General features: G+C 37.1%; 3 protein-coding genes and 1 non-coding gene across 12 annotated transcripts; 1 reads left to right on the plus strand and 3 right to left on the minus strand.

The window, feature by feature from the left end:
• The first annotated feature begins 2842 nt into the window (after positions 1–2842).
• Positions 2843–12214, plus strand: LOC135583306 (transcription factor TGA4-like). Of its 5 annotated transcripts, none has more exons than XM_065117940.1 (10): positions 2843–2990; positions 3537–3700; positions 7012–7174; positions 7272–7346; positions 8714–8773; positions 8853–8930; positions 9010–9073; positions 9781–10052; positions 10423–10659; positions 11589–12214. In XM_065117940.1, the coding sequence occupies exons 2-10, from the start codon at positions 3612–3614 to the stop codon at positions 11739–11741; spliced, it is 1191 nt and encodes a 396-aa protein (XP_064974012.1). In that variant the 5' UTR covers positions 2843–2990; positions 3537–3611; the 3' UTR covers positions 11742–12214. The 5 variants fall into 5 exon arrangements, with proteins under 5 accessions (XP_064974012.1, XP_064974013.1, XP_064974014.1 ...); XM_065117941.1 differs by having other exon boundaries at positions 7015–7174; XM_065117942.1 differs by lacking the exons at positions 2843–2990; positions 3537–3700 and adding an exon at positions 5085–5278.
• Positions 12215–12598: 384 nt separating this feature from the next.
• Positions 12599–18933, minus strand: LOC135617573 (phosphopantothenate--cysteine ligase 2-like). Of its 4 annotated transcripts, none has more exons than XM_065117947.1 (10): positions 18331–18930; positions 16337–16495; positions 16061–16184; positions 15930–15974; positions 15762–15847; positions 15163–15215; positions 14983–15042; positions 13895–13996; positions 13516–13635; positions 12599–12983 (listed from the first exon to the last, which is right to left on the minus strand). In XM_065117947.1, exons 2-10 carry the CDS (start codon positions 16473–16475, stop codon positions 12729–12731), a joined length of 984 nt encoding a protein of 327 aa, XP_064974019.1. In that variant the 5' UTR covers positions 16476–16495; positions 18331–18930; the 3' UTR covers positions 12599–12728. The 4 variants fall into 4 exon arrangements, with proteins under 4 accessions (XP_064974019.1, XP_064974018.1, XP_064974017.1 ...); XM_065117946.1 differs by having other exon boundaries at positions 18282–18930; XM_065117945.1 differs by having other exon boundaries at positions 17449–18930.
• A 370-nt stretch (positions 18934–19303) lies between these two features.
• TRNAW-CCA (transfer RNA tryptophan (anticodon CCA)) lies at positions 19304–19375 on the minus strand. Its single transcript has one exon. It is a non-coding gene; the product is annotated as a tRNA-Trp (tRNA).
• Positions 19376–20510: 1135 nt separating this feature from the next.
• On the minus strand, positions 20511–26817 carry LOC135617575 (casein kinase 1-like). 2 transcript variants are annotated; one of them, XM_065117950.1, is made up of 14 exons: positions 26185–26817; positions 26043–26083; positions 25318–25387; positions 25086–25234; positions 24866–24961; positions 23394–23464; positions 22471–22532; positions 22330–22393; positions 22152–22236; positions 21899–22025; positions 21694–21761; positions 21541–21604; positions 21328–21455; positions 20511–21192 (listed from the first exon to the last, which is right to left on the minus strand). In XM_065117950.1, exons 1-14 carry the CDS (start codon positions 26258–26260, stop codon positions 20905–20907), a joined length of 1389 nt encoding a protein of 462 aa, XP_064974022.1. In that variant the 5' UTR covers positions 26261–26817; the 3' UTR covers positions 20511–20904. The 2 variants fall into 2 exon arrangements, with proteins under 2 accessions (XP_064974022.1, XP_064974021.1); XM_065117949.1 differs by having other exon boundaries at positions 21688–21761.
• Between the last annotated feature and the right edge of the window lie 869 nt (positions 26818–27686).

Raw genomic sequence — 27686 nt, forward strand, 5'->3', positions numbered from 1 at the left:
TACATATATTCATATATATATGTATACATGTATATATGTATATATATATATTATATTAATGAGGATTCTTACATTTTGAACTGATAGCTTTTGATCCCTGAAAACAGTTCCTCTCAGCATGAAAAACAGTTGAGTTCTTCTGTAGCTTTGATGAACAAGCTTTAATTTTTTATCTGCGAGAGAGAGAGAGAGAGAGAGAGAGAGAGAGGAATCAGCTTTTGAATCCAAATAATGCGTTAGATTCCGTTCACTTTATTTTTAATAATTGATATAAAGTGCGAGAACTGTTTACAGCTTCCAACTTTGTGTTGCGCTTTAATGCGCATCCAAAATTCTAAAGGGAAAGGACCTCCATCAGTAGTGGATTCGATGGCCTACGAAGGCAAATGAAACCAGGGGGGAAGTGTTTCTTGACCCGCAAAGGAGAGGCCACTGTATCAGCCCTTAGCTCATGTTGGCCTCTTTCCTCTACAGTCACAACAAACTAGCTAGGAAGCCTCATTTCTGATGAATGGTTTGCTCCATTGCACCTAATACTCATGCAATATGGTGACCTCACAAAGAAAGAAAAAGGAAAAGAAAGGGGGAATCCGTCAGCCACAGTACGATCCAAATGAGTGTTAGGATCAGCAGAAGCAAAGCCTTATTCTCTCTTTGCCAGCTTGATTGTTTCCTTGCTTTTGCAGATGTAAAGGTTTAAACTGATTTAGGAAGTCGAGCTTAATTATCACCTCAGCTCAAGCCTTTTCTATCATATATACTATTTGTGATGCTCAAATCAAATTAGAAAGAATGAGCTTCTGTTGCTTGAACCAGTGACTGTCTCTCTGTGTATCTACGTATCCAAATATGGGTGTACATGTGTATATAGTATTATTTGAATCCTATCATACGCATTACGTTGAGTTGCTTTCTTCCTCATTTTCTGATGACTGTATTTTAGTGAAAGAAAATATTGCATAGTTTAGCCCATGATTCTATTGAACTTTGACATGCGTATCAAACTCCTGGGTGCAACAAGACCTGATGATTCTTTAGGCTCTCTGGTTTTGGTGTCTTTTGTCTCAGTCAACAATGTTCAGAGTCTGCTATTCAGATTACTGTCCATTTTGCAGATCTACACCAAAGCATCTCAAAAAGGAGAATGCAGTAGTCAAGCACCACCCATGCAAGAATCTTAGTCATTCACCATTTCTAATATTATCCTTGGACACCTCTTTACCTGGCCAGTTTGCTTTTCCAAGTGGCTGTGCACTTTGCCTCAGCTCATGCGTCCATAACCTTCCCACCTGGTAAGTAAACAAACCTAATCTGATACAAGACAGATAGATATGTGTCAAAAGCATGGAAAATACATCCTGAGCCAAGAAAAAGCTCATTTGATCAATCAAAGAGCACCATTTTTGTTGGGTTTCGCAAAATTAAGGGACAGTGGGGACAGAGACCGCCTTTTCAATTGAATCAATACCCCACATAGGCGCACTAGGATTTGCTTCCAGTGCATGGTGGGCAAAGAAACTGTTGCTTCAGGCTTATCTTTCTTTAGGTGAGCCTGTGCAGCATATTTAAGGCTGTGAGCTTTTGTTTCGAAAGAACAACAAACCACACTTATGTCTTACGCAATTGATCAAGAGTTGGAAGAGACGGCAGCGGTAACGCCACCCAAAAAAGCCAAAGATGATCAAGACAAAAGGCCTTTAAGGATAGAATGAAGAAAGCAGTGTGAAGTTGGCCATCCCACTAGCTTAAGTTCATAGGAGTGTCACCTATATGGAAAGCTTCTGAACAGGTCCATGAATTCATCAATGCTTGAGATCTTGCTGCGCATTAAAGTAAGTTGGATCCTGTGATGTGTTCCAGGGCATCAGCTTGTAGAAATGTTAAGCCTAAACTTCACAGAATTATTTCCTGATTATTAGCAAGTCAACTACGTTTCCTTGCGTTATTAGTACAAGATGTTCCAATAACAACACACTGCAGACCTGCTAACTAAACTGATAATTCACCTTGATTGTTCAGGTCTTACAAATGTGCTTTTCCATGATAAATGGCATAGAAAATCTAATCTAGAGAGCAGCTAGTCTTTTGCTATAAACTGAAGTAATAAATTTGGTGTAAACAATCATAGAGATTGCAGAACATTTTGTTAAAGGTACATGACAACAATGTCCCTACAGTTTCTTTTTCCTACACAAAAGGAATTGTTCCCACAATTTTATAGTTCTTTTTTCCTTCTTTTTCTACGAAGAAAACTCCGTATTACTTTCGAGAGAGTAATATTGTAAATTGTTAATGGGACAATATCAATGATGGATGGATTAACAAGGTGTTACTCAAACGGCTTGACATCCTAGAAGTAGATTCATTATAATATCAATTATCATAATCTGACCTTCGATAGATCAGTCCAATTATCAAGATCTGATTCCTGATAGGACCACTAACCGAGTAACTTAGAACACAATTGAGTTGTTGATACTTGATAGTAGATCTATTTAGTTTAGGATTAAGTGAAATTTAGTATTTCAGCTTGGATCTATACCATAAATTCAATAAACATCTTTTTTTTTTTTATTTTGTTAGCTAGCACCAGACCTGAACTGGTAAATGTGAAGTGCTCAGCTCTAAGTTCAGAAGGTAAACCAATCAACCTTTTATCTCAACTAGGTTAAAACATGTGTTTGGTTATGTAGTTCGATTTGAACCCCTAACCAGCCAAGTTGCATCTGCTTTTAGGGTCATTTAGTGTATGCTTGATGCATCATGCTCTTTTAGGCTTTTGTTAATGTTTGATGCATAAAGCTTAAACGGCTGGCAACTTAGTATAAAGGGTTATCCACTATGTGTATCTTAGTAGGAGGTGCATATAGAGGAGCTTCTCTCTTCGTTTTCCATTTAACGTCTCCTTCCCAACTCCCAGCTTTGATTGCTACTGTCTTCTCTCCATCTCACTTGAGATCAGACTCAGCTTTCCTAAACATGGCAGAGAGGTATGACTCTCTTTTCCTTTATTGTGGTCTTTTTTTCTTCTTCAAAGTTCTTTTATGATGTTCTTATAATCCTTACACATATGGTACTACAATTATATTTTGGATCGTGTCGAAGTTTCGGTAGACTGATGATTTCTACAACAAATCGAGTTTAGAATGCAACAGGAGTTTGTCCAAAGAGTGTGGTAGTGAGATATCTTTGCAAATCAAATAGAAGAGTAGTATGTGTAAGCTTAATTATGCACAAATCTACATATTTTGAGATAGAAAAGTTTGGTTACTGCAGATGTTTTCACCCCTTACGGAATATTGCTAGAAACATAAGTGCCTTATTTTCTTTAATCTACTGGCATGTAATCGCCATGAAAGTATGCATGTATCATCAAAAGAAATGAATTCATTCCTAATGCAAATATTTATACAATAAAATTTCTCCTCTACTTCAGAATGATTCTCTTTATGTTAAAACCCAATCATCTGTATGCCATAATTAATCTTCAACCATCATGTGTATACAATTAATATTTTTTATTGCTCATTATCTAGAGCACTGAAGTACTTCTAAGCCATGCAACTTAGTCGAGATACTCCAAGCCATATCAACAAGAATGTGAGGAAACCATGAACTTTGGCAAGGATCAACTGCAACAGGATATGATGGAGCTTTATGTTGGCTATCTGGAAAATAACATACCTCATCTTGAACATAGGTAAGCATTTTGATTTGTCACTTTTTTTTCCTTTGAATTATAACACTGCTGAATGCACTGTAAATGTGTTCTGATTATGGATAGGAGTTTTCAAACTATTGAAGCAAATCCAACTCAGAAGACACTTCTTTCTACATAGGGTACACCTGTTCTTAATTATACTGACAATAGCTAGTAAAAGTGATAAATGAATACTTTCCCTTTTGTTAGAAATTATGCACAAATACAGAATTTTAAAGATTCAAGAAACAGATAAATGTTTATATATTATATTATTTGCATAATTGCAAGTGATCATCAATAAAATAGTGAGTCAATAGGTCATGCAATTTCTTTATGTGCCCAAATTCTAGATTTCTAGATTTTATGTTGCCATGTTATGCCCACATGGTTCTCTAGGATAAATATCAATGGGGTTGGTTTATTATGTATATTTCCCTTTTCATTGAGAACCTTTCTCTTTCTTTTCCTTCTAAAATTAAGATTTTTATATACTCTAAAATTTAGGTAGAATTATATATCCCCGTACATCATATGTGCTATACATAAACCAAAATATGTCTTTAGGCTTATCTTTTTTTAATTTACTAACATTCATGTTAGTACCATTACCCCCATCCTATAACATGCTAAGTTCCCATCATATATAATCAATATAGAATATATATTTTTTTATAGATATAGAGGTTCCTTCTCTTGCCCTTGATTTCTTAGTCCATTTTGAATATTATTATTTTTACCAGAGAAACAAATATTGATATGATAATAAAACTAATACATACATGAAAATCATGAACCACCTCAATTACATCTACACAAATATTATGATAAAAACCTTTCGATCGCAAACCACTTTAAGAGTCGTTCATAATTTTAGAATAACTAATGGTAGAACAAAATAATTAATATTACAATTTATCTTGATTGTCCCCAATAAAACCTCAATGTGTTTCACCATAAATAAATTATATATATATATATATATGTATATATATATATATATATATATATATTCTGTACCCATTTAATTTAATAATTTATTTATTTTTCAGAAGAAAAAAAAAGCTCACTCAACAAGTCTCCATAGTCATTGGCAGATGGAAAAATAAGTAATGGTCAATAGGGTTGTGAAGGGCTACAGATGATTTCAATAAACTTCATATCTTCAAAACTATTACTCGTTAATCCAGTAAAGTTCATCCGAATCTATCAATCAAAATGCAGTTTTTGGGGGGTAAGTGTACTGACAGTGCACAACAGCGGCCGATGACGTCATCGGCGCACGGTGCTAACCGGCGCCGACGGAGCAGGATAACGTAGCGTCCACCCGCGGCGAATTTCTCTCCGCTCACACGCGACGTTCCATTAAAATAACGGTGGACGACAAGGGGACGGTGGTGGACTTGCGTCTCGTGGTTTGCTTCCACTGCTCCCTCCATCTCTCTCCTCTCTCTCGGATTAGGGAGCAGCGAGAGAGAGGGAGAGGAAATGGCGACCGCGGGGGTTTCCCACCTTGGTATTGGGCTTAAGGTTTTGCGTCTCGCGAGGCCCGGCGGCAGCTTTTCGAGTGATGTCCAGGTTAGAGCGCTGCTCTTCTATCACCGAGGTTATTCAGATTCTTCGGCTGATGAACTTGTCACCGTGCTTCGTGCTGTGGGAACCTAAGAGTTCTTCCTTTGAACGGGGAAACTGTTCTTTAGTACCTCTTTTACATGGATTTTACTTGATTCGGTGAAGATTGCGGCAAAACGGTGGGATATTCTCTTTTTATTGTTTCGAGTTGCCGGTTTTGGATTCTGCTTGAAGGTTGGAATTTTGTGTGCTCTGAGTTCGAGCGGGATCTTTTGGTCTTCGTGAGTCTCGGAAACAATTAGAACTTCAGCTTAATACGACCCACATAATTCAAGAAACGACGATATCTTCCCTTCCCCCGAAATGGCTTTTTGAATATTGATAAAGAGTAGTCGCAAAATTACGCGACAAATATTGTCCATAAGCTTTCAGAACATTTGTTGTGGTTTCGTGACCTTTGAAGTATTGTAGAAAAAGTTGGTCTTCCAAAGGATAGGAAATGTTCCTTTATTTGCCTGCATTTTTTCAGGAAAGAGCGTTTACAAAATAGAGAAGAAAAATGAAACAGAAAGATCTTTTGGGGTAATTATACAAACCGCTGTTATATTTAGAAAAAGTTGGAAGTATTTTGATAGGGATCTGTTTCTCTTTTGCAAGTTGGTAGCACAGAGAACTACTAGGTTCTAGCAGGTTGATAGCTTGTCAGCTTTTCCCAAAGTTAAGCAGGAGATGAGATGGATTGAGTTTGCTTAGATTAGTTTCCTGTGTAGTTGGGAAGTAGTTTGACATCATAACTGGCCACCAGCTCTAATCATGAACCTCAAGAAGCAAGAGAATAGATTAGTTTCCTGTGTTGTTTAGTAGGGTTCTATTCTGTTAATTTGTTTGCTTATTTGTGTTTTTGAGATTAATATTGTGGGCACAATAAATGCCCTTCAGCTCTAATATCTTTTACAACCCATTTTTCTGGCATGTCTGATAAACTTATGAAGGCATCCCATGATTTTGAGACAATTCCATAGTACATGGAAGGGAAGAAAATTATTGGGGTTTGGAAGTGGAATAATTTGTAAAATCAAAAGCAGATTTGAGAGAGTTTCTTTATGTGATGTCAGATATAGTGCTATAGGTCTTTTAAGATATTTTGACTTTATTTTTATTAATTTATTTAAAAAGTTATACATACTCTCTATGGACTTTAGATAGTAGGTACACACCTGATCAGGTAGCAGTAACTTTTAAATCACTGGGTGCGGTTGCAAGCATTTGTACAAGTAAACCCGTTGTGAAGAGCTCTATCAGAATTCTCTAGGAAGTGTGACTCTGCTATTTTGACATAACAAAATGGGCTGAAACATTTGATTATCAGATTAAGTTTGGCTATAACCTATAGTGGAATGTGGTTGCCTAAAATATTAAGTTGGTCTTGGGGTTTCTATCCAGCTAGTTGCTAAGCCAGATCTAGGAAAAACTTTGATCTAATCCTTACATAACCAAGCTTCTTATTTTTAAAGTCCTTGACCAAAATTTGATACTGATACATTGAGGTATGTTTAAGTAGCCAGGTAATCAAGGTCCATTTGAAACTCCTACTATATACTGTTACGGGCTCTATTATATACCAAAAGCAATTGCACCTTACAATTGTATGAAGGACTCTCTTTTTGAATCAGTAAATTTTTTTACTTCTTATCCTTTTGTCTTTCATAGAAGTAATTTTCTCCTTTTGGCCTAAACAGTAGAAGCTCTACATCTTCATTTGCAACCTCCAAAAGGATGGGTATATATGAACCGAACCACCAAATTGGCATGTGGGAAGACTCGTTTAAAGCTGATAGCAGTCAAAATACATGTGCATCAACAATTGTGGAAACAGACACGAAACTTGATTATATGGCAGAGGTATGTGGCATGTGTTGTTTGGCAACATTATGTCATCAATCGCATCAGATCTGTTACTTGGATATACGTTATATTTTAAATTTGAAATAATTTGTAGCTGGAGGATATTCCTCGCAAGGAACTAGGACAACCAAAGAAGTATGGTCAGGAAACAAGCCATTCTTCAGACAAGGTATGTAAATGCTTGTGACATTTTTACCACCTGCTTTGCTGAAGAAATTTTTTTGTTCATGGTACTCTAAATTTCTTTGAAGAAGAGAGAAAAACAACCCTGACTTGTTTTATTTATTTCGGGATAAACCCCTCACTTCTTTCACTCAGACAAATAATAGGTGATTCCTTCAACTTCTGGTAGGGGAAGGAGAATTTTGACCTTGGCATCTACTTGAAAGCGAAGAAGTCAATAGGGCATACTTTGACACTCTAGCTAAAACAAATCCTATTTTGACTATGATTTCAATTAGTATGTTCTCATATTTTGGAATATCTTCATTGGTTGGTTTTTGTGGAATTATTGATGGGCTTTCCATGTAAAGGTTTTCTTTCCAAAAATTGTTGACATTCTTGCTATCTTTTGTGCTTTGAGTATTTTTTAGCAATATAGGTTTATGGACTTTTTTAATACAGATTGAAAGAAATCATGTGAACTTGTGGAGAACAAGAAACTTTTGATCAAGGTAGTAATCAGAAGATATGTCTGCTTGAATTTAGTCCCACCTTAGTCTGAAACTAACTAATTAGACAATTCTGTGATTACAGAAGTGATGGATCTCTTGGTGACAACAAAAATAGTACATCAACTTTGAGATTATTTGAATCTTGTCAGTTTATTTTCTTAAATGGTCAACAAAATATTGCCTGTTCATTTATGTGGATTAATCCTGTACTGGACCACTGGAATGATGTACTTTGGCATTTAAATCACAATGAATTTATCTGATGATTTAGTTTAAATCAGTCAAGAAAATTTTACCTCTAACGAATTATCTTTGTGGAGTATCATCTGTTTATGATAATTTTAAAAATTCTTTCGTGTTAGTTTATGATATTACAACAGGGGTTGGATGCTCTGAGGGATATGTATTTACAATAATTTTAGTTATAACTATTTCAGTTCTGCTCATTTAAAATTTATTGGTTTATATCAATTTCAGTTCAGTTCAGTTCAGTTGATGGCTTAGTCCCAATTATGGTTTCAAATTTCTTGGTCTGTGCTTAACATTGCTTGTTCTTTAATCAACCATTAACCCAAGTTACAAAACCAATCCTAATGTTAGAAAAGAGTTTGTTGTTCTTATATGTATCTGCAATAATATCAATGAGCCAAGTTCAAGTCTACTTATTCAGTATATTGTCAGAGAATGAATTACATTTTCTTATTATATATTGTCCGAGAATGAATTACATTTTCTTAATATATATTGTTAGAGAATGAATTGCATTTTCTTGATATGTTTCTCAAATGCTGTGAACTCCGAATGTAATTGGTTTGTCCATATGGTGTTGCCAATTTGATGATGTACGGATGACTTATCATAGGTATTAAGACGGCTTGCACAGAATCGAGAGGCTGCTAAGAAAAGTCGTCTGCGGAAAAAGGTATCTTAGAATGGTAAAGGTACAATTAGGTGACTGATTTGATTCTTAATATGCTGATCATCTGATACTTGTTTTGTAGGCTTATGTTCAACAACTAGAGTCAAGTCGTCTAAAACTGGCCCAGCTAGAGCAGGAGCTTGAGCAGGCTAGACAGCAGGTATAAGTGGCACTAATCATGATGAACAAGGAATTCTGTGTTTATATGAGCTAAGCAAGAAGTTATTGATGAATTCCAGGCTGTGTACATTGGTGGGCATTTACGAGAGACGAATATTGGGTTGTCAGGAAGTGTTAATTCGGGTATAGTGTTCATTTCTTTCGTATCTTTTTCTTAATATATTCTGAACTATATGTTAACGACTTCAATGTTAAAATATCAAGAGTTAGAAGACTCAGCTACATCTATCTTGAAAGGCTATCATTTTTCAGCTGCAATATTTTGTTAATGTCGGACCTGTACTTCTAAAGTTTCACTAGATCTTTTTGATATTTGATAAAAGCTACTCTAATAATATGGTTGTATTATAAGCTCTAATTAAAACTTGTACAGCTTTCTACTACTAGTGCAGGTGACGGGTAATTTGTATTCTTTTTCTCAGTTTTCATTTTGAATCTTTTAAGTCTGGAAGCATCAATGTGGTCTCACTTTTACTACGTAAATACCTCAACCTCACTCTCCAAACTTTGAATTATTTGCTAGTCCTCCATGGACTTGTGCCTCAAGTCCATAAATCCATTCTAAATATATAGAATATAATATACAATATTTTGCAAGGGAATTTTATGTTTCACTTGCAGTATCTTATATCATGTGTCTTTTTTTAATATTGACTCAGTAAAAGATCATAAAATTTGCGATTCTTTCGTAGCAGCACTATTTGGAATGATAAAGTAGGCTTTTTTCTGTTTTGCCTCTTTCAATTCTTTCCACAGATTATTATCAGATTGTAAGATCAATATGTCAGCTCCTCATGTACTTAAAGGCATTCCTTGGCGGTGTATTTCAGGGATTGCTGCTTTTGAAATGGAATATGGACACTGGGTTGAAGAACAGAATCGGCAAACTAGTGATTTAAGAACTGCGCTACAAGCACATGCATCTGATGTTGAGCTTGAAATGCTTGTGGAGAGCGGAATAAGACACTATGACAATCTTTTCCGAATAAAAGCAGTCACAGCAAAATCTGATGTCTTCTATCTTATATCCGGCATGTGGAGAACACCCACAGAAAGGTTTTTTCTCTGGATTGGCGGATTTAGGCCATCAGAGCTTCTAAAGGTGATTAAATGTTATTTTTTGGAATTTTAGAATCTAGTAAAGATTTCAGCAAATGCAAGCACTCTGACTGTGCTGCCAGTATGTGACATGCTGGCATGCACGGACATGATAACGCAGCATTGGACTATAGGAAGCCTATGGAGATGTAGACTGGGTCGGCATACTCCATGTTAGCATGTCACCATGCAGGGGCATGTTGCTGAACTAAAAACCTTATGTTTCTTGCTAATGTCACATGCTATTTATCTGTAGTTTCATTTTCATTTTCCTCAAGTTACTGAGAAAGTCATTTCACTGTCCTTAGGGAGCCTTAGAGTAAGCTATGGATAAAAAGTACTGCTAATGTTACTTTACCATCCTTGGTTCACAGGTAGTCTCATCGCAACTAGACCCTATGACAGAGCAACAAAAGAGCGCTGTGTCAGGCCTGCGGCAATCTTCACAACAAGCTGAAGATGCTCTTTCGCAAGGATTGGAGAGACTTCAGGAAACTCTTTCTGAAACACTAACATGTGACCCTTCAGGCACACCTGGTGTCACAAATTACATGGAACAGATGGCAAATGCCATGGGAAAGTTGGAGGCTCTTGTAAGCTTTGTGAACCAGGTAATATACAAATTTTAAAATTAATCTGTAATGGATACCATTGTCTCTTGTTTTGCTGATGTCATTATTTTTGGTAGTTTGTGTTCCCTTAAACCTTACTTCCATAATTTGCATCAGTGTAGGACTTATGAATATGTGAATAAAACCAGATTTTATTGGCTGAATAGAACAATTACTGGGTAGGTATGAATATGAGCACATGCATGTCATAGTTTCTGCCGTATGTTATCTTTTCCTCTTGTTTCTTTGAGATCGCAAAACAATATGCCTAATGATTAATTGGAGAATGACAAACCAATAGGTATTGTCATAATCAAATAGCATTTTCAAAATCTTAATTTCTAAATGTCATATGTTTTCAGAATATAAGATGTACAAAAAGGATTATGTGTTTGATAACACAAAGGGCCTCTTTAAATTGCAGCACTGTCCACTGCTTGCCTTTTCTGTTTTCTTCGTAGTTTCTGATAGATATCTTCTTAATCCTCTATAAATTTTTAAGGTTCATAATCTTCTTAACTATTCATCCATTTATTTTCATCTAGATAGCATCTGATCCTATTCTGTGGTTCTGAATCTGCATTGCCTTTGCCATTAGTATTAGGATGAGTTTTCCAACTGAGTTTGCATGACCTGATGTTCATGTCACAAACTTTTCCTCTACCTTTCACCCTCTTCCTCTCTGCAGGATGGTTTAATAGCATCAATAGTGATGAACATGCACTTGCCACACAAAGTAATACTTCTAATGTTTAAAAGTTGGTCTCTTGTTATTATTCTTATTGTATTATGTGCTTTTGTTAAAATGTTCATCCTTTGACACCAGAAATCATAAGTGAATATATGACAACTAACTCTATATTGTTTTGAAATTTGCTTCTGGGTATTCAACCTGAACATGAAATCATTCTTGCTATATATTGAAACAGGCAGACCTCCTTCGGCAACAGGCCTTGAGGCAGATGTACAGCATCCTCACAACCCACCAAGCAGCACGAGGCTTGCTTGCCTTGGGTGACTATTTCCAACGCCTTCGTGCGCTTAGTTCCTTATGGGCTGCTCGTCCTCATGATCCAACTTAGCAATCTTGAGATCAAGCACCTTGGTAACTTGATGTTTCAGCACCAGCCACCAATCAGCTGGCCGAGGGAATTGACATCTGCAATTTGGTTACCATCAACCATCCTGGAGCACTTCTTTCTGGAATTTATTCAGCACTCAAACTGGAAAAGGTGCCCTAGTGTAGATGTTATGTAAATATCTATTGAAGCTCCATGTTTTATGGACAATGAAGCTGCCTCTGAAGTTTGTCTATGAGTATGTCATACACTTATTGTTGTAACTCTGTTCTTTATGAGGACAACATGTGGGTCATGTATTCCATGCAGAAAAATCATAGGCTGCTTTCCAGGAAGCACCAGAAATGGACAGATAATTGCATGTCATGTAGTTTGGCAATGACCCGCAATGCCTGATGTAAAGTCTATATATTGTGCATGAGGTTGTCTTATATAGCTTTGCAGACAATCAACCAAGAATTGTTGCAAGTTTTGCACTACTATTTCTCTGCAGAACTGGAAAGTGGATTTGTATGTTAGGTTCTTGTCTTGCAGTTGCATTGGTTACTTGTGATACCTCTCTGGTTCATTTATCTAGATGAGACTTCCAAACAAAAATCTTGGAGCTGTAATAGGGTTTAGCACGAAAACTGGAAATCTGAACCTATGCTTCAGGGAAAGAAGAAAAGAAACGAAAAGGGCGAGGGAGTTGCTTATTTATTAAAATGTAGATTGTCATAGGTTTACAAATTTGGAGATCTAACATATGGCTTGAAGAGAAAGGAATCTCATGTCAAAAGAGAACTCTTCCTGTCATTAGCAAATACTGCTCCACAACATGTTCTTCAACAAAGCACTCACACAAGTTACAAACCACAGAATGATCAAGAGGATTAAATTGGGCCTTTGTTAGATAAAAAAGGGCACTCATTCAAAAAGCTGTCTTGCTGATCTGTGAGCATTGATCTTAACAAGGTCTCCATGGACACCTTGTAATCACTAAATGATATGTTACAGGGCTTCGTTTACATCTATTCCAGAGGACTTCTTGATGTGCTCAGAATGCCTAGCCACGAGGATATCGATGAGTTCCTCCTCCAAGTCATGATCCTGTCCATGACTACAAACTCTAGTTTTTTCTCCACTTGTAACGACGGAGACTTCCCTTTTGTAAGTCGCCAGTTCATTTGCTACAACAACATGCATGCCATACTTCCGCATTGCCATGTCAGCTTTCTGAAGCAGAATATCTGGATCTGTCTCCAACTGTTTTCCGGTAAAAGTAAGTCTTGTGTGACAAAAATGACAAGAGTACACTAAATCAAACAAGATGTGCAACTTATCGAACCAATGTATCTTATAATCAAATCTAAATCATGGTCCAGACCAAAGTAACTAATAACATCATTATAGGGCCAGCTATAATGTAAATCCTCTCTAATTGTTATTTCTATAAAGCCGCTTTCATTCAATCACATAATCTGTACAAATTGGAAATGACACTGAAAATACACTGAATTTGCTTCCATTAAGTAATTATGGTAACATGGAAATCACAGAGAACATAAAGTTCAACAGAAACAGATCATATATGCATGAGAGGAAACAATGTGGGTCTATCACCACCTTAGTCAATTAATGAAGTTCATTAGCCAGTATAGCATGCAGACAACAGATGTCTCTTTTAAGCATGTTCTACTTCTATTAACCTCAAAGAAAATTCTAGATTGGACTCACAGAAGTCGGACTCAAGTTGCCAGAGTTGTTTCTGTGTTGTAGCATGAATAAATGGACTAACCTTGAATGAAATGCAAAATGCTGCAGGAGCCCAGTCTTTTCGCAGCACCAAAAGCATTTTAGGCACCTGGTTGAGTCGCATATCCAGAGGACCTTCTGCAGATTGGATCTTATGTTTTGCCTGTTGAATAATAATAACAAAAATATAAGCATATACACAAAGATTGATTCAAGATGTGTCTTCCTGGAGGTAATTGCATAAGACGTCATGAGTAGGTTATGATGTCACATTCAGATCTATTACTTAAAAGATATCAATATGACCTTATTTTAACAAATATTTGATGTGACTTCTAAAGTATGAACCAAATTATTTCCTAGTGAAACTAACTAAACTAGTTGATCAGCTTGGAGCAGATCAAGTATTTTTATATTCTTACCATGTTTTCCCAAGGTACATAAAAGTCCGATACTGCAGCAGCAAGATAGAACATCCCATGTGACTTAAGACATCTCATTGATGTAGCCACCATCTGTAAAATCTGTTCACAGAAAAGACATTAGTAATTTGTTCATAAAATGCAAATAGGACTACTCAACAACTGTGGAGAAAGATTATGCGTAAATTCCATAATGTTTCTAAATTAATAAATTTATTCACACAAGTACACTAAACTGATCCAATATATCAGAATCAGTTGGCATGCAATCATGAAATATAAAAGGATGACTATGGCTGGACAATTAGTTCTCCGGAACTTTTTTCTTACCCATGTAAGCAACAACATAGACTGGATATTTGATATACATATGGAAGTGACAGCCTTGCTACTCTCTTCCATCCAAGACCACCAATTTGTTGAAACCTAGATTACTTTGATTTTCATCCAATAACTCCATGACCTTTGTTGATCTTTAAGTATGTGGAGTTAGGCCACTCAAAGATGAATTGCATTCAACAATTCATTCTTAAAATAAAACACTGGTGTGTATACATTCGGAGTACAAATTACTGATTATTCTTTAATTTGCATGCAAAAGGGAACAGCAGCTCTGACAATATGCAAGGGAAAAAAGATCCTCTCACTTATCATGTGAAAAATATAAGGTTTAAAATATAAATGTTCCCTGGACAGAAATTTTCAGCATAATTCATTGAAGTTATTTATTTGTTCAAGATTAAAAAATGTAACAAAGAAAATGACATCTAGAGTTGGTTGAGTGGTACAGTACAGCTGAATTTTATAAATGAACAAAATCAATATTATTGCAACCAAATAATATATCTAGTTTTGACAATATCTAGTGCAATAATTGGCTTAACAATATATAGAGAAAGAGCACAATCAGACATCAGCAGAAGATATGTATCTAAAACCAATTTGGCAAAATCATTTAGCACGTATCTTTACTTGGTATAACTAGGAGAGAATATATATCTACAGAATTCTAAATTCTGGGCATCACAGACTTGTAATACACACTTTCTTTTGCAGAAAACATATAGCACTGTGAAGATCTCAACAACCTGAAGATATTCAAAAATTGTGGTGAATGGAAGTTTCAGCAAGAAGCCTTCTTCAACTGCCTGCAAAAGATACTCTGCATTGGTTATTATTTACTTTGGTGACAGATTAGTATAATTATGAGATACTAAATTTTCTTATAGGTTTTGATACATAGTATACAGATCAGACCAGCTCTATACCTTTCGATAGTCCCTAATTGCTCCCTTGACCACCGTACCATGTGGCTCACACACTGACAATGAGATCTAGTAAGAAATATGTGCTATTGAATCTATACATGGAACGGGCATCTTGAAGAATTTAGAAAAATATGGACAGAGAGTAACAATATTATATCAAGCATAAAAGTGGATTATGTTAAATTAATCAATGAGTATCCCACAAAGATGTGGAGACAAATAGCCCAGAAAAAAAATAAGAAAAAAAGCAGAGTTGCTAACTTCTTTTCTTTTCCAAATAAACTATGTTAACCCAGTATCAGACAACAACCAAATGATACCCAAGTATCATACCACAACCATGCTTGTACTCCCAAGTCCCAGTTAAATTTCACAACTCTCAGCTTCCATGCAATTATTGAAAATTCTGTGGACCATGAAAAGTTCAGTTGTAATTACGGGTATAGGGTTGCCCCAATACCCAAGTCAGTTGACATTGTTATCATACTCCAAAAATTAACAGGAATGAATCTCAATGGCCACATAGGACAGCAACAACATGAAAGCCAAAGAGTCAAGTTATCCAGCTTACGCAATAGTTGGGAAGTAGATACACAAACCTTTGATAGTTGAGTTCTCTGCTATATCAAAAAAATCAAGAAATGAATCCTGTGGAAGATATCTGCAGTATGGTTGGCAGCTTCCCCTGAAATCACAGACAACTAGTGTTTAGCAACAAATATTGAAAAGATCATCCAGAATACAATAAGGAAAAGAAGAATATTTACCGACGATGGACAAAGATAACTGCATATCCAGCCTTCACAAAGTACCTACAACATGATAACTGTTCAAATACATAACTTTCCTAGAAAAGCTCAGAAAACATATACAATTAGACAGAAAAAGTCAACCATACTCTGTAGATGCAGCTCCCCTGTTACCCGAACTGAAATTATCAATGTAACGGACACATCGCTGCTCCAAAGGAACAGTTGTTCCCCCAGAAGTCACACAAACAACCCTAATAGGTTTCCCACTTTCTGAAAGATACCAAAAGAAAAAGAGAAACCCCACAATTTAGAAAATTCCAGTTTAACACATACTCAAGAACCAAAAAGAAAACAAGAACACCAAAGGAAAAGCAATTTTTTATCATAACGAAGATAGATATGATAAGAACATGATTATTTGCCTGATGATATAGAAATCTTAGTGATGAAGTCTTCTAACTTCTGAGAAATTTGATCACGATCTTTGAGAGGTGGAGCTGAGTTGAAGAAGGATTCCACACCAGATTCCTGAGGAGTTTCCGTTCCACTTTTCAAATCCATTAGTCTAGGTCAAAGAGAAACTGTTTCCAATTTGAATTGATATATGAGTGACCATCAATTTCTGAATAAACAAAGCAAAAGCACCACCATACTTAAACCAAAATAGTTAGTTTGAAAAAGGAAACGGAAGCTAAAAACACTTTGACCAAAGGGTCAGAAAAATAGGTAGCCCACTATGACCGTAGCAACAACTTCATGTGGTATGTCTGAAACAATTCAACAGGACCGTGGCCAAGAATTATAAGCACAATCTCGTTATTGTTCTTCCTCATCTTCTATTAGTTCATATACAAAATTGGAAGAACAGCCGCTCAAGATACATAGGTGCTGATGATATTGGATTAAATCAGGTCTGCACATACTCCCTAGACCCAATCTGATAAGTACCGGGAGAGCTCATTCAACTGAGAATTACATTGGATTAAATCGGTTCTGCTTCCCATCTACCAATACTTGATCCAATATGGACAGGAAGACTGCATCCCACCAACCTCACTGGTAGAAGGCAACAACAAGAATGTCATGCATGGGACCAAACCAAGATCCAACGAAACCAAGGAGAATACATCAGTACAAGGTTAAATCTTCCTGAAAATAAGATGTTCGGAACAACTCAGATGTATCCAAAAATGAGCAGTCAACACACGTCTCCCAATTCTAAGCATAAAAACAAGAAGAAATGAAAACAAATAAAAGGTTTTTTAACAATCCGAGATAATCAAAGATTCATTTCAGAAGGAAGAACAAAGAAGACAAAATCAGATGCAAGTCCAAGATTTAGCCAAATTCTTTTTCTGATTTATTTCCAAATAAGCTGTCTTTTCCAAGATTTTGACCATAATCAGTGTAGCAGCAGCACAGAAAGAGGCCAAGAACCAAAAATAAATCGAAAACCAACAGTAAATCGTCAGAAAGAAAAGCCCTAAGGGTGCCTATGCCATTAGAAGGGGAGACGAGAAGGAACCCCACTTACCCTCTTCCAAAAAGACCCGACTCAAAAATGAAGGTCATTGCCGGTTGCTTGAAAAGCGACCATTTTGGTGACCAAATCGCACGCTACCAACTGGTCCAATTCTACCAAAAAGCCAACTAAAAACCCAAATAAGACAAATATATGAAATGTATTTCACATTTTGTTTGGATCAAGATCGATCGGACCACATATTTCATAAAAAATGCTAAACATACGAATATATATTAAAAAAGAAACTTTCAGAGTCATGATTTTAACAAAATACAGCATATGTAACTAATGATTTGATTTCAAGATATCAAGGTTTTTCTTATTTTTGTCAATCGTTAACATTCTAAATGACAGAAACATCTCTCGATAAAAGACTCTAAAGAGGAGAAGAGAGCTTATCTTAACAGGAACAAGAATAAAAAAGAAAAAGACAATCTTTTATTGTAATCGGCCAGTCTCATTAAGAACAAGATCATTTGCCCGACGATCTAAAACATCCTCATTTAACTTCCGAGGAATCTGATCTGATTACAGCTTGTGAGAACTGTAGCCAAGGGTTCCACATCGGATTACTCTCCTGGACTTTCTAATCCATTTTCCAAATTGATTACTCCTGCTTAAAAAAAGCTGTCTTTTTCTGAATCGGTTAATGAGTCGCCATCAATTCCTATGTTCCAACCAAAAAATCGACACACTGAAAAACCGCATAAAATAATCTCCAATACAGAGGTGAGAGAAACAGAGAATCCCAGACGCCAACAAAGCGGGGAAAAAATAAATCACCAACAACATCGTCCTGAAGGAGAAACAATTATGGGGAACCCGATGATCATAGCGAGAACCTGAATGATCGAAGGCTTTACGAAGAAATTATCAAGAAAATGATCATACTAAGCGTCCAGAAATGTCTGAAACTATTCAAAGGGCTGAAGGAGCAGGGGCCAAGGATCACAAGCAAGACACAGCCTTTATTCTTCCTCTTCTCTCTTCTTCCTGCAAAGGCAAACAGATGGATGAAGGATCAAAAGTGGAGACTCAGTTGGGAGATAAATCATCACGAGGAAGAACAGCCGCCGATGGGGGTGTGGAGTATGGAGGCGTCGAGGACATAAAATCGGGTCGGGTCTGTACCACCTACCAGACCCGATCCGATACTGGCCGTATGACCACAGATCAGATCGGATCGGATCAAAGTTCCAAAGCTAAAACTCCAAGAAGCCTAAGCAACATCAATACTGGCCGTATGTCTTTGGTTCGTAACTCGACAAAACCAAAGATCCAACGATGATGTTGACACTGTAAGATGAAGGACGTGGCAATTAAGGGGATCAATGTTAAAAGAATGGCATCAACGACGAGGAAAGGAGGGGATCAAAGATAAATGTGGCAACCATTCATGTAATCTATCACCTTAGAAAACAATATCACCGGCGCTGAATATTCTTCTTCAGCGGATGAAAGAAAACTTTTGGATGGAGATAAGGTGCGGAAAGCGGAGGAGGAGGAGGAGGTGGGAGATTCTAATAGAGTTTTCAGAAGATATGAACAGATAACAGTAATAATCTTAGCCGTGCAAACAGATTTAAGTAGCAGTGTGATTCTAACAGGTAGGTCTCTATGCTGCTGCGGAGCCAAGACAGGTCTGCAGGCTTCAGATCTTTCTAATCGAGAGAGGCGGTTGGCACCGAGAAGGCCAAGTTTCCTATTCGCTTGGCCGCGTGCCATAAAAATCCGAGCAAACGAAACCACGGTGGGACCCACACTTAATTTGTAGCTAATCGGAGTGCGTTATATTTATCGTTTGATTGGCATCGGACGGCCAAAACACAAAAATAGTCTCACTGAAAACTAAAATTTTGGGGATTGAACCCGACGTGAATCGAACACGCAACCTTCTGATCTGGAGTCAGACGCGCTACCATTGCGCCACGGATCCACTTCGATAACATGTGTATCGTAATCTATATTTATTTCAGTGCTCAATTCAATTGTTGACCAGAAGAAAGTCAGAGCTTCGTTGCGGTTCAAGTGGATCTTGTTCCTTTTATGGCTGTAAATTACATCTTGCATCAAGTTTTTATTGCTTTCTGCAATTCTTTGCCGACTGCGGCTTGGCTTTCCGAGTGTTTCCTCGATTTGAGTTGCCTCAATTATGTCTATAAGGTGCTCGAGGTTCTACTTCCTTTTTTTAGCTGGTTGGTCATTCGCTCCGTTACCTGGTCTTTAGATCTGTAAACTCTTCATGGATGTGCCAGACTTGCTCTATGTTTGGCCTCTCATGCGTCTTCTCACCAGTAGGTCACGAAACGTGTCCGGTAAACAAATCGAAAGCTCCTCTGTCGTCATTTAATTCATAGCATGTAGTCAGATGATCCTTTTATGGTATGACCTTGTTCAGATAGGTGGCACTATCGGTGCAGGAACCTGCAAGCTCCAGAAACAGAATGCATCCTGAGCTTGAGGTTGCTTGCACACTTCATTCAATGCCCATCTTGACACACCTATGTGCTCCTATCAGTTTTAGTTTCTTAATGGACACCAATTGTTGGACTATCTTGTGAAAAAGATTGTACAAGAGGTTCTTTTTCTCAGATCTTTTGTTACGTAGAGAACTTTGGCCTGAGTCTCTCTCTCTCTCTCTCTCTCTCTCTCTCTCTCTCTCTCTCTCTCTCTCTACACCATATACATGGCTCTCCAAATTTGTATACTAATGTGGAAAAGATAAAACGTATTATTTGACCTTGAACCTTTTGAGCGAATGATAGCTGGTACATTAGTGGACACATTAAATTATGGATATATTTTGATGTGTATTGTTTTTCCGGATATAACATATAATTTTGACTAGTCTCTTATAGTTTCAACTTCTCTGGGTACATAAGGTGAGTGAAAGTTACCCTTGAGCCAAACCGAGGACAAGGATGAAGCCACAAGATATGAGCTTCACATAAATCCGGTGCCATGTTCTCTTGATGCATGTGGATCAACACACAAAAGCCATACATCTATTGCAGACACATTGGTATAGTGCAGGACAACATGCAGATTGTTTGGAGACAAAACTTCAATGATAAAGAAAGGGGTGATATAACAGTTGCCCCTCGTTGCTTTAACCTTCTAGTACAGAATGTAACAGAGAGGAGACAGGAATATTGTGTGATCACAACATGAAGAGAGACTGAAGTTGATTTCTAATGTCTCAGATGAATGAATGTGTGATCTTCTCGGGGAACCAACAAACAACTGACTTGCTCTGGGGCTGTCTATTGCCCAAAGCAGGTATCACAGAGATTTGATATGATTATTGAATGTCTCAATTGGAAGGTTTGGCTTTATATTACATCTTATGGCCATCAAACAAAAGATAATATGGACACTGCATCATGAACGTAGGAAATGATAGTTGAGGAGGGTTTAAGCAACACTTTATCCCTCCAAGACCAGCAGCATCTCTAGCTTTTTCCTTTACTTCCTTTTCTCAGCACCAAGAGAGAGGAGATCGAGACTCCGAAGAAGGGATTCACTATGGGTTCCTCTAACTGCAGCTCTGGAGATGGATGATGACCTAGAATCTACCACAGGCTGCTTAACTCTTTGACCACTGGCTGGCTGGCTGCTGCTGGATAAAATTCTGCTTGTTCTGCTAGGCCGAGGCTCACTATGTTCGGTAGAGCCTTGCCTGCTGCTTGACAAGACAGCTCTCTTTGATGTACTCCCATGGTGAGATGTCGGACGGCTGTTATCTGAATCAACCTAAAATTACAAGAAAAAACACTGTTATGGCAGCCGACATGTCAGCTTACAGTAGAACTACAAGGGAGATGGCTATTACAACTTTCTTGCAACATTGAAGGTTCCCCTCAGAAATAAACAGGGAGAGAGAATTACAGTTTTGTTGGATGATATAAGTGCATTGTCAGGACTTTTGTGCTTGGAATGGTCACCATGATGGCCAGAACCTGATGCATTTCTCCTGGCAAATGCTTCAACTGCACCTGAGAATCTATCGCGAATCTCTGGCCCAACCAATTAAGACCATAAATAATTGAGCAGGGCAGACTATGTTTATGCTTACATTTGACCTTCAGAAAAGAAACAGACCTGAAGTTCTTTCTGACCTACCAAAAGACGGACCAATAGCTCCACTTATTCTATCACTCGATTGCTGCAGGAGAACACAAATTGGAATATGGAGACAGTGAAAATGATGAAAGAGAATTACAGCATTATGGGTTCTTGAATGCATACTCGTACTCGAGGATTAGCAACAATTTGAGGATACTTCAATATGGTCCAGTCAAAAACATAGTCAAACTGATACCCTGTGAATAACACATTGAGAGGTGGATTAGGTGGATAAGACTTGAAGTGGCTGAAAGCTTAAACCAGATGCTTAGTAAAAATTTAACTAAAAATATACATGTGTAAAAATGGCCAGAAAATATAATATTGGATCTACCTTCTCGAATAAATAGGTCACGGAAAAGTCTCTTCAAGTATGAATAATCTGGCTTGTCCTCAAATCGCAATGATCGACAGTAATGGAAGTATGATACAAATTCTGATGGATATGACTTGCAAAGTGCCTGATTCACAAAAAAAGATGGTCCAAAAGTTTTCTCATTCGTATTCCTTATTGTGCGAATAAAATATAGAAGATGCTGGATAATCAAGTTCTTCATCAAACAGGTAAAAAGAAGATTCCGAGTTACCTCTACAGGAGTAAGCATTTTCTTTTCACTAATTCTATCATACTTCTGCTTTTTATTGCCAGCTTTAAGCCCTTGCCAAGGAAGGCTGAGGCAAAGAATGACCATCAGACATATTATGTTAAGTGTCATCAAATTCTATAAATGAAAGTAACTGACAGCACAACAAATTGATGCTAACCTTCCTCTTAAAAAATACATAAGAACATAGCCAAGAGATTCTAAATCATCTCGTCGGCTTTGCTCTGCATGTAGAAATGAAAATGTCAATATGAGTTAGCACAAGATGTATGATATGTGAAATTAGGTGGAAGAAACTCACCAACCCCAAGATGTGTATTAACACTTGCATAACGTGCTGTTCCCGTTAGGTTCTTATTCTCCCTGTAAAGATCATAACATCTTACATAATTAATAAGCAATAACCAATTGCTAAAGAACATTACATGTGTCCATAAAGATATGGAACGCAAGGACTCAAAAACTCAACTCCTGAATATGCATAAGAATCCCATTTTAGAAGTTGTAAATGATATCGAACACATTTGGCAGAAGAAAACAAGAAATAAAACAAGGGCAAGATAGAGAGAACCAAATTAACCACCTTAGCAAATTGGTTATAGAAAGATAGAAACGTCGAAGGTCTGAACTTTGAAGAACTACTCTGCCTTTAAAATATTCTGTCAATTTAATTATTAATAGCCAAAATTTTCTCTGTGTTATGCTTTCCAACTTCTATTGTCTCCTACAGCATATTGTTTCCTTCCAAAATTAAATTCCATACAAAATGCAGATCCAAATTCATCACTTACTCTTGACTTAAATAATTCAGCAGTCCCTTATTCATGACTCATCAGTACTTCATTCTTGTTCACAGTATTTACTTAAGATCAGTAACAAACTTAGAAGAATTTAAACTAATCTTAATTACTCTCTTTCCAATTTTCCCTTTTATCTTTCCTTTCTGGGTTTGCATCTTGAGGTTAAAAACTGAATGATAAGAGAGATGCATATTTTAGATCATATAAAATCCTTTTCATTTCATGAGTAAGTGGTAACAAAAAGATCAATTACGAAAGGGAAAAAAAATAGTTTTCAAGGTTCTCTTATTTAAAATGCTATCCTGAAATTAGCCTTATTTTCACTACAGCAACAGTTAATTAAAAAACTACCATAAGTAGGCATGAGTTCTTTGCAGGCTGGTAAAGCTTTTACATTAACATGTCAGGACTAAGATATAATTACCTGTACGGTATGTGCTTATGAGTTTGAAGATCCCTATATTTCTTTGCAAGGCCATAGTCAATGATATAAACCTGAGAGTAAATAACAAATGTCAAACAAGAAAACAGAATGAAGAAGACAAAGAACACAGCATAAAACGCTGGGAGTACATGACTAAAGCCATTATTTCATAATCTGGTTTCTCAATCTCTACATAAATGATTGATGTGGTTGCTGTAATTTCAACTTGAGACAAACTAAAACAGATCCCTGCACCTCTATACTATTGCCACACTGGCATTAAAAGATCCCTGATAATGCCCCCATGCCAAAGTCCAAATACCCACTACTCAGACCTTTTGTGTTGTTGTTGACCAAAGCCTTGCCAGACTGTGATCAGTTTTAGGAACAACCAATAGCCTGAAATATCAGATACTATAAACATAATCTGCCTTATAGCGAAGCTATATATAAGCATAGCACCTAACAAACATAACCAACTACAGCATCGACTATGGATGCTTATTGGAATAATGATCTCCACTATATCACAGTTCCTTTTTCTCTATCCATTAGTAGATGCAAGAGAATAAATGTCTGGGAATCAAGCCTGTTGGTTGGAAATGATATAGGACCTCTCCGATTCACAGTGGATCACTAGAACAAGGTGAGAAGAAAGGAATTGCTGTTGAGCAATACACTAAGGGATACAATCCTATGGAGGATGATGCTACTGAGCATCTGTGTTCATCATCAAATCCATCATCATCATTTTGCCAACCATCACAGACCCAACCCCTGGACTCCGATGAAAAAACAACCAACCAAAGATTAGTAATAAATGTGCTCTTCAGGAACATCCAGGTTGCAGCAAATTAGGACACAGATCAATGGAATATGCTAAAGATTTTTTAAATAAAACAAATTATATATGCTAAATAAGTGCTTCGTCATTCAGATACCTAAAACTAAAGAACTATTCACTCCAAGTGAGTTGTTAAGAAAATCTTTACCTGTGTGTTCTGACTGTATACCTGGTTAGGGAAGTACTAGATATAAATAATCAAGTGAATGGTTAAATGCCATATAAGATGATGGTACAACTACAATCTGCACAGTAATTGGAGATTGTTTTCCTCGATCTTCATAACTTGCCTAATATCAAGTTGGATTGTATGGTATAACTGACATTCCATATTTTTGTATGCACCATATTGAGCATAGTGAGGAAACCACTGGTCAATCAATTGCCAATATCTTTGGTAAAAATGTTCTATCCTAACCTTCAGAAGCGTGTAATATAACTTTTAGGTAAGCACAAGTTGCATTGCCATATTGCATGAACAAATTCAACACCTAACAAGAAAATAAAACATCATAGTATGATTTGAAGTCCAAAAGAACTATCATCACATATTCCTAGAACTAAGCCATCAATCTATCAGTCTGAAGGGCAATTAGTAACTGAAGTTTCCAGTAATTCAATAACACACCTGATTTGCTTTACGACCAAGGCCCATAAGAAAGTTATCTGGCTTTATATCACGGTGTAGAAACCCCTTTGAGTGCATATACTCAACTCGGTTAATCTTTAACAAGATAAAAAACACAGGTATTATGACATTGCTAGAAAGTCCCATAAGAAAAGTATCAAAAATTAGACGTTAGAAAGGTTAGAGCTACAGCAGACAGGTAACAACGTGGTGCACATACTAATTGATCAGCAAGCATTAGCACTGATTTCAGTGAAAACCTCCGGTTACAGTAGTTGAACAAGTCTTCAAGGCTAGGCCCAAGAAGATCAATGACCATGACATTGTATTCTCCTTCCACACCAAACCACTTTAGATGGGGAATTCCAGCTTGATTAAAACACAAAAATAAAATCATCAATGGCAATGTCCAATCAAACAAGATGAATCATAATTATAGATTAACAACTTACTTCCTCCTTGGAGATGAATATACAACTTTGACTCATAATGAAGTTGAGGATGCTTTGCCTTCACAGACTCCTGCCAATATTAAAGCATAAATGGTAAATTTTCAGATCTCATGTGCTATTAAAAAGAATAGCAAAAGTAGATTGCTATAAAGACAAAACTAAAGTACAAGACTATGATCAAGATCATCAGAATCACAAATGAATACAGTACTGAAGCAAACTAGAAAATTTTAATGTACTTTCAGAAACAAAACAGAGTGGTCGGTGCAAGTTTAAAAACTTCCTAAAAGCTAAACCTGCAAACACATATTACACACCAAGGAACAAAATTCACATTAAACTGATCTCCATTGATTACTGAACAAGCAACCATTTCACTCATTAGATTTTTGGAGATGGGACCTAATACGTAACATCCAAGATCAATGGGCTTAATATCATGGAGGATGTAAAAGTTTCAAATATTATGCAACAATGTATACGTTTGTTGCAGGCATTGTGCCACCTTCACACCTTAATTTAATAGACTGTAACATGGTTTCAACTGGTAAACTTGCCAATGTAAACCTAGGGTAGAAGTCATACGTGGAAACCTTTGTAACTTCTCACATAAAAAAATTAGTGTTATCATCGATTCAAATTCAAGTTAAAAAAAAAAAATAGCCACATATGTCTAGATTTAAAATTTTGAATGTTTTGAATTCAAGCTAAGCAATGATACATACAAGCTTTACCGCCACTTCCTCTCCGCTTTGTATGTTGACACCTGAATCAAATAAACCAAGAAATATGGGGTGAGCATAAGTAGAAGGCAAGGCATGAAAGGAATTTATAAATGATGCACACATATCCAAGAAAATAACATACCGAGATAAAGCTCTCCAAAAGAACCACTACCAATCTTTTTGCCAAGCTTAAATTTTCCGGCCACCACGTGCTCCATAGTTGAAGATCCAAGCCAAATTGACCCAGAATAATAAACTCAGAAAAGAATTCTCCTAATCACTGAAGTTATAAAAGAAAATCCTCCTTCTCTTTCCGGAAATCGCCAGTAATCCCCCTACAACTCACCTCCGCGCCGAAATACAACCAGAACTATCTAATCCGCCAATCTAAACACCCCAGAATTCGTTATTCCAGGTCCCAAAAACCTACATTACAAGGAATCCGAGTCATCGGGTACCAAATCCTCTAACCAAAGGATCCAACCAAAAAAGCACTATTCCCTACAGCCCACCAAATCGATGCAAATATCCAATCGCCCACAACTCCGATTGAAAACAATCAAATCACCAGCCTTCGACCACCAAATAGGAATCCTAGAAGATCTCACCAACACGAGAGATCCAAGCACCGGTTCTCACGATCGGCGGCCGGCGATTCCAGCAAACGAATGGGCGGATCGAAGATCTGGAGGTCAAAAAAAATTCGCCCAAATCTCCACGCAAATCCGTCCCGACGGAGAGCGAACGGGAAGCGAGCGGTACCGATCTCGATAAAGCCGGCGACACAACAGTATCTATTTATTTATGATAAAAAAAGAGTTTGTTGCTATTATTTCGGGATTTAATTACTTGCTAATTAGGTGACCTAAGCATGGTTTAAAAGGGAGCAGGAACTCGTTAATCGTCGTTGCCAGCTGTAATGTTCCGGTGTTGTACGATCTCCGCGTACGGGTGATTGATGGACACGGAAGAGCCACAAATTTCTCCAACACATCCGGGCTTAACCTGAAATCCACCTGCTGTATGATTGGTGGTAGCTTTTAGGTGGGGTCCAACTGTAAGCCCAGTGTCATCTCTGATGCAGAAGCGTAGCGAAATGGAAGGGTGCGAACGCCTGGTGGTGGCGATTAGTTCACAGATTGGGGGTAGCTTTTGAGCGTGGGTTTCAACAGAGACCGTTGTTACTTCTGATGCAAAGACGCAGCGAGATGAGAGGTGGAGAGATGTCGGTGGTGGGAATCGGATCGCAGAATCGAAGGCTAACATGCTGTTTGCAGGGCGGTAATTACGATCTAATTGTAATAAACGGTAGTTAATATCCGGCCTAAGACATATAAATTCGGAGTTCATTCAAATCACAACTATATCAATGGGCTACGTTAGCACATTAGAATAATTAGATCCATAAATTTCAACGTGTACGATGGTTATGGGCCTAAATTAATTGATCCACATGTACAGAACTTATGGTTCATATAGAAAAGGCCAATGCAACATTAACCAATGTCGGGCTTATGGGCCATCAATATTTAGGTAAAATGCAAAATCTGTAGGAAGAGAGGCGTTAGTTATGTCATATCCAAGACAAGAATAAATAAGAAAAATTTGCATATAAAACATTCCTTTTATTTTCTGTTTATAATG

The sequence above is a fragment of the Musa acuminata genome, chromosome BXJ2-7 (genome assembly GCF_036884655.1).
Source record: "Musa acuminata AAA Group cultivar baxijiao chromosome BXJ2-7, Cavendish_Baxijiao_AAA, whole genome shotgun sequence".
Lineage (NCBI taxonomy): Eukaryota > Viridiplantae > Streptophyta > Magnoliopsida > Zingiberales > Musaceae > Musa > Musa acuminata.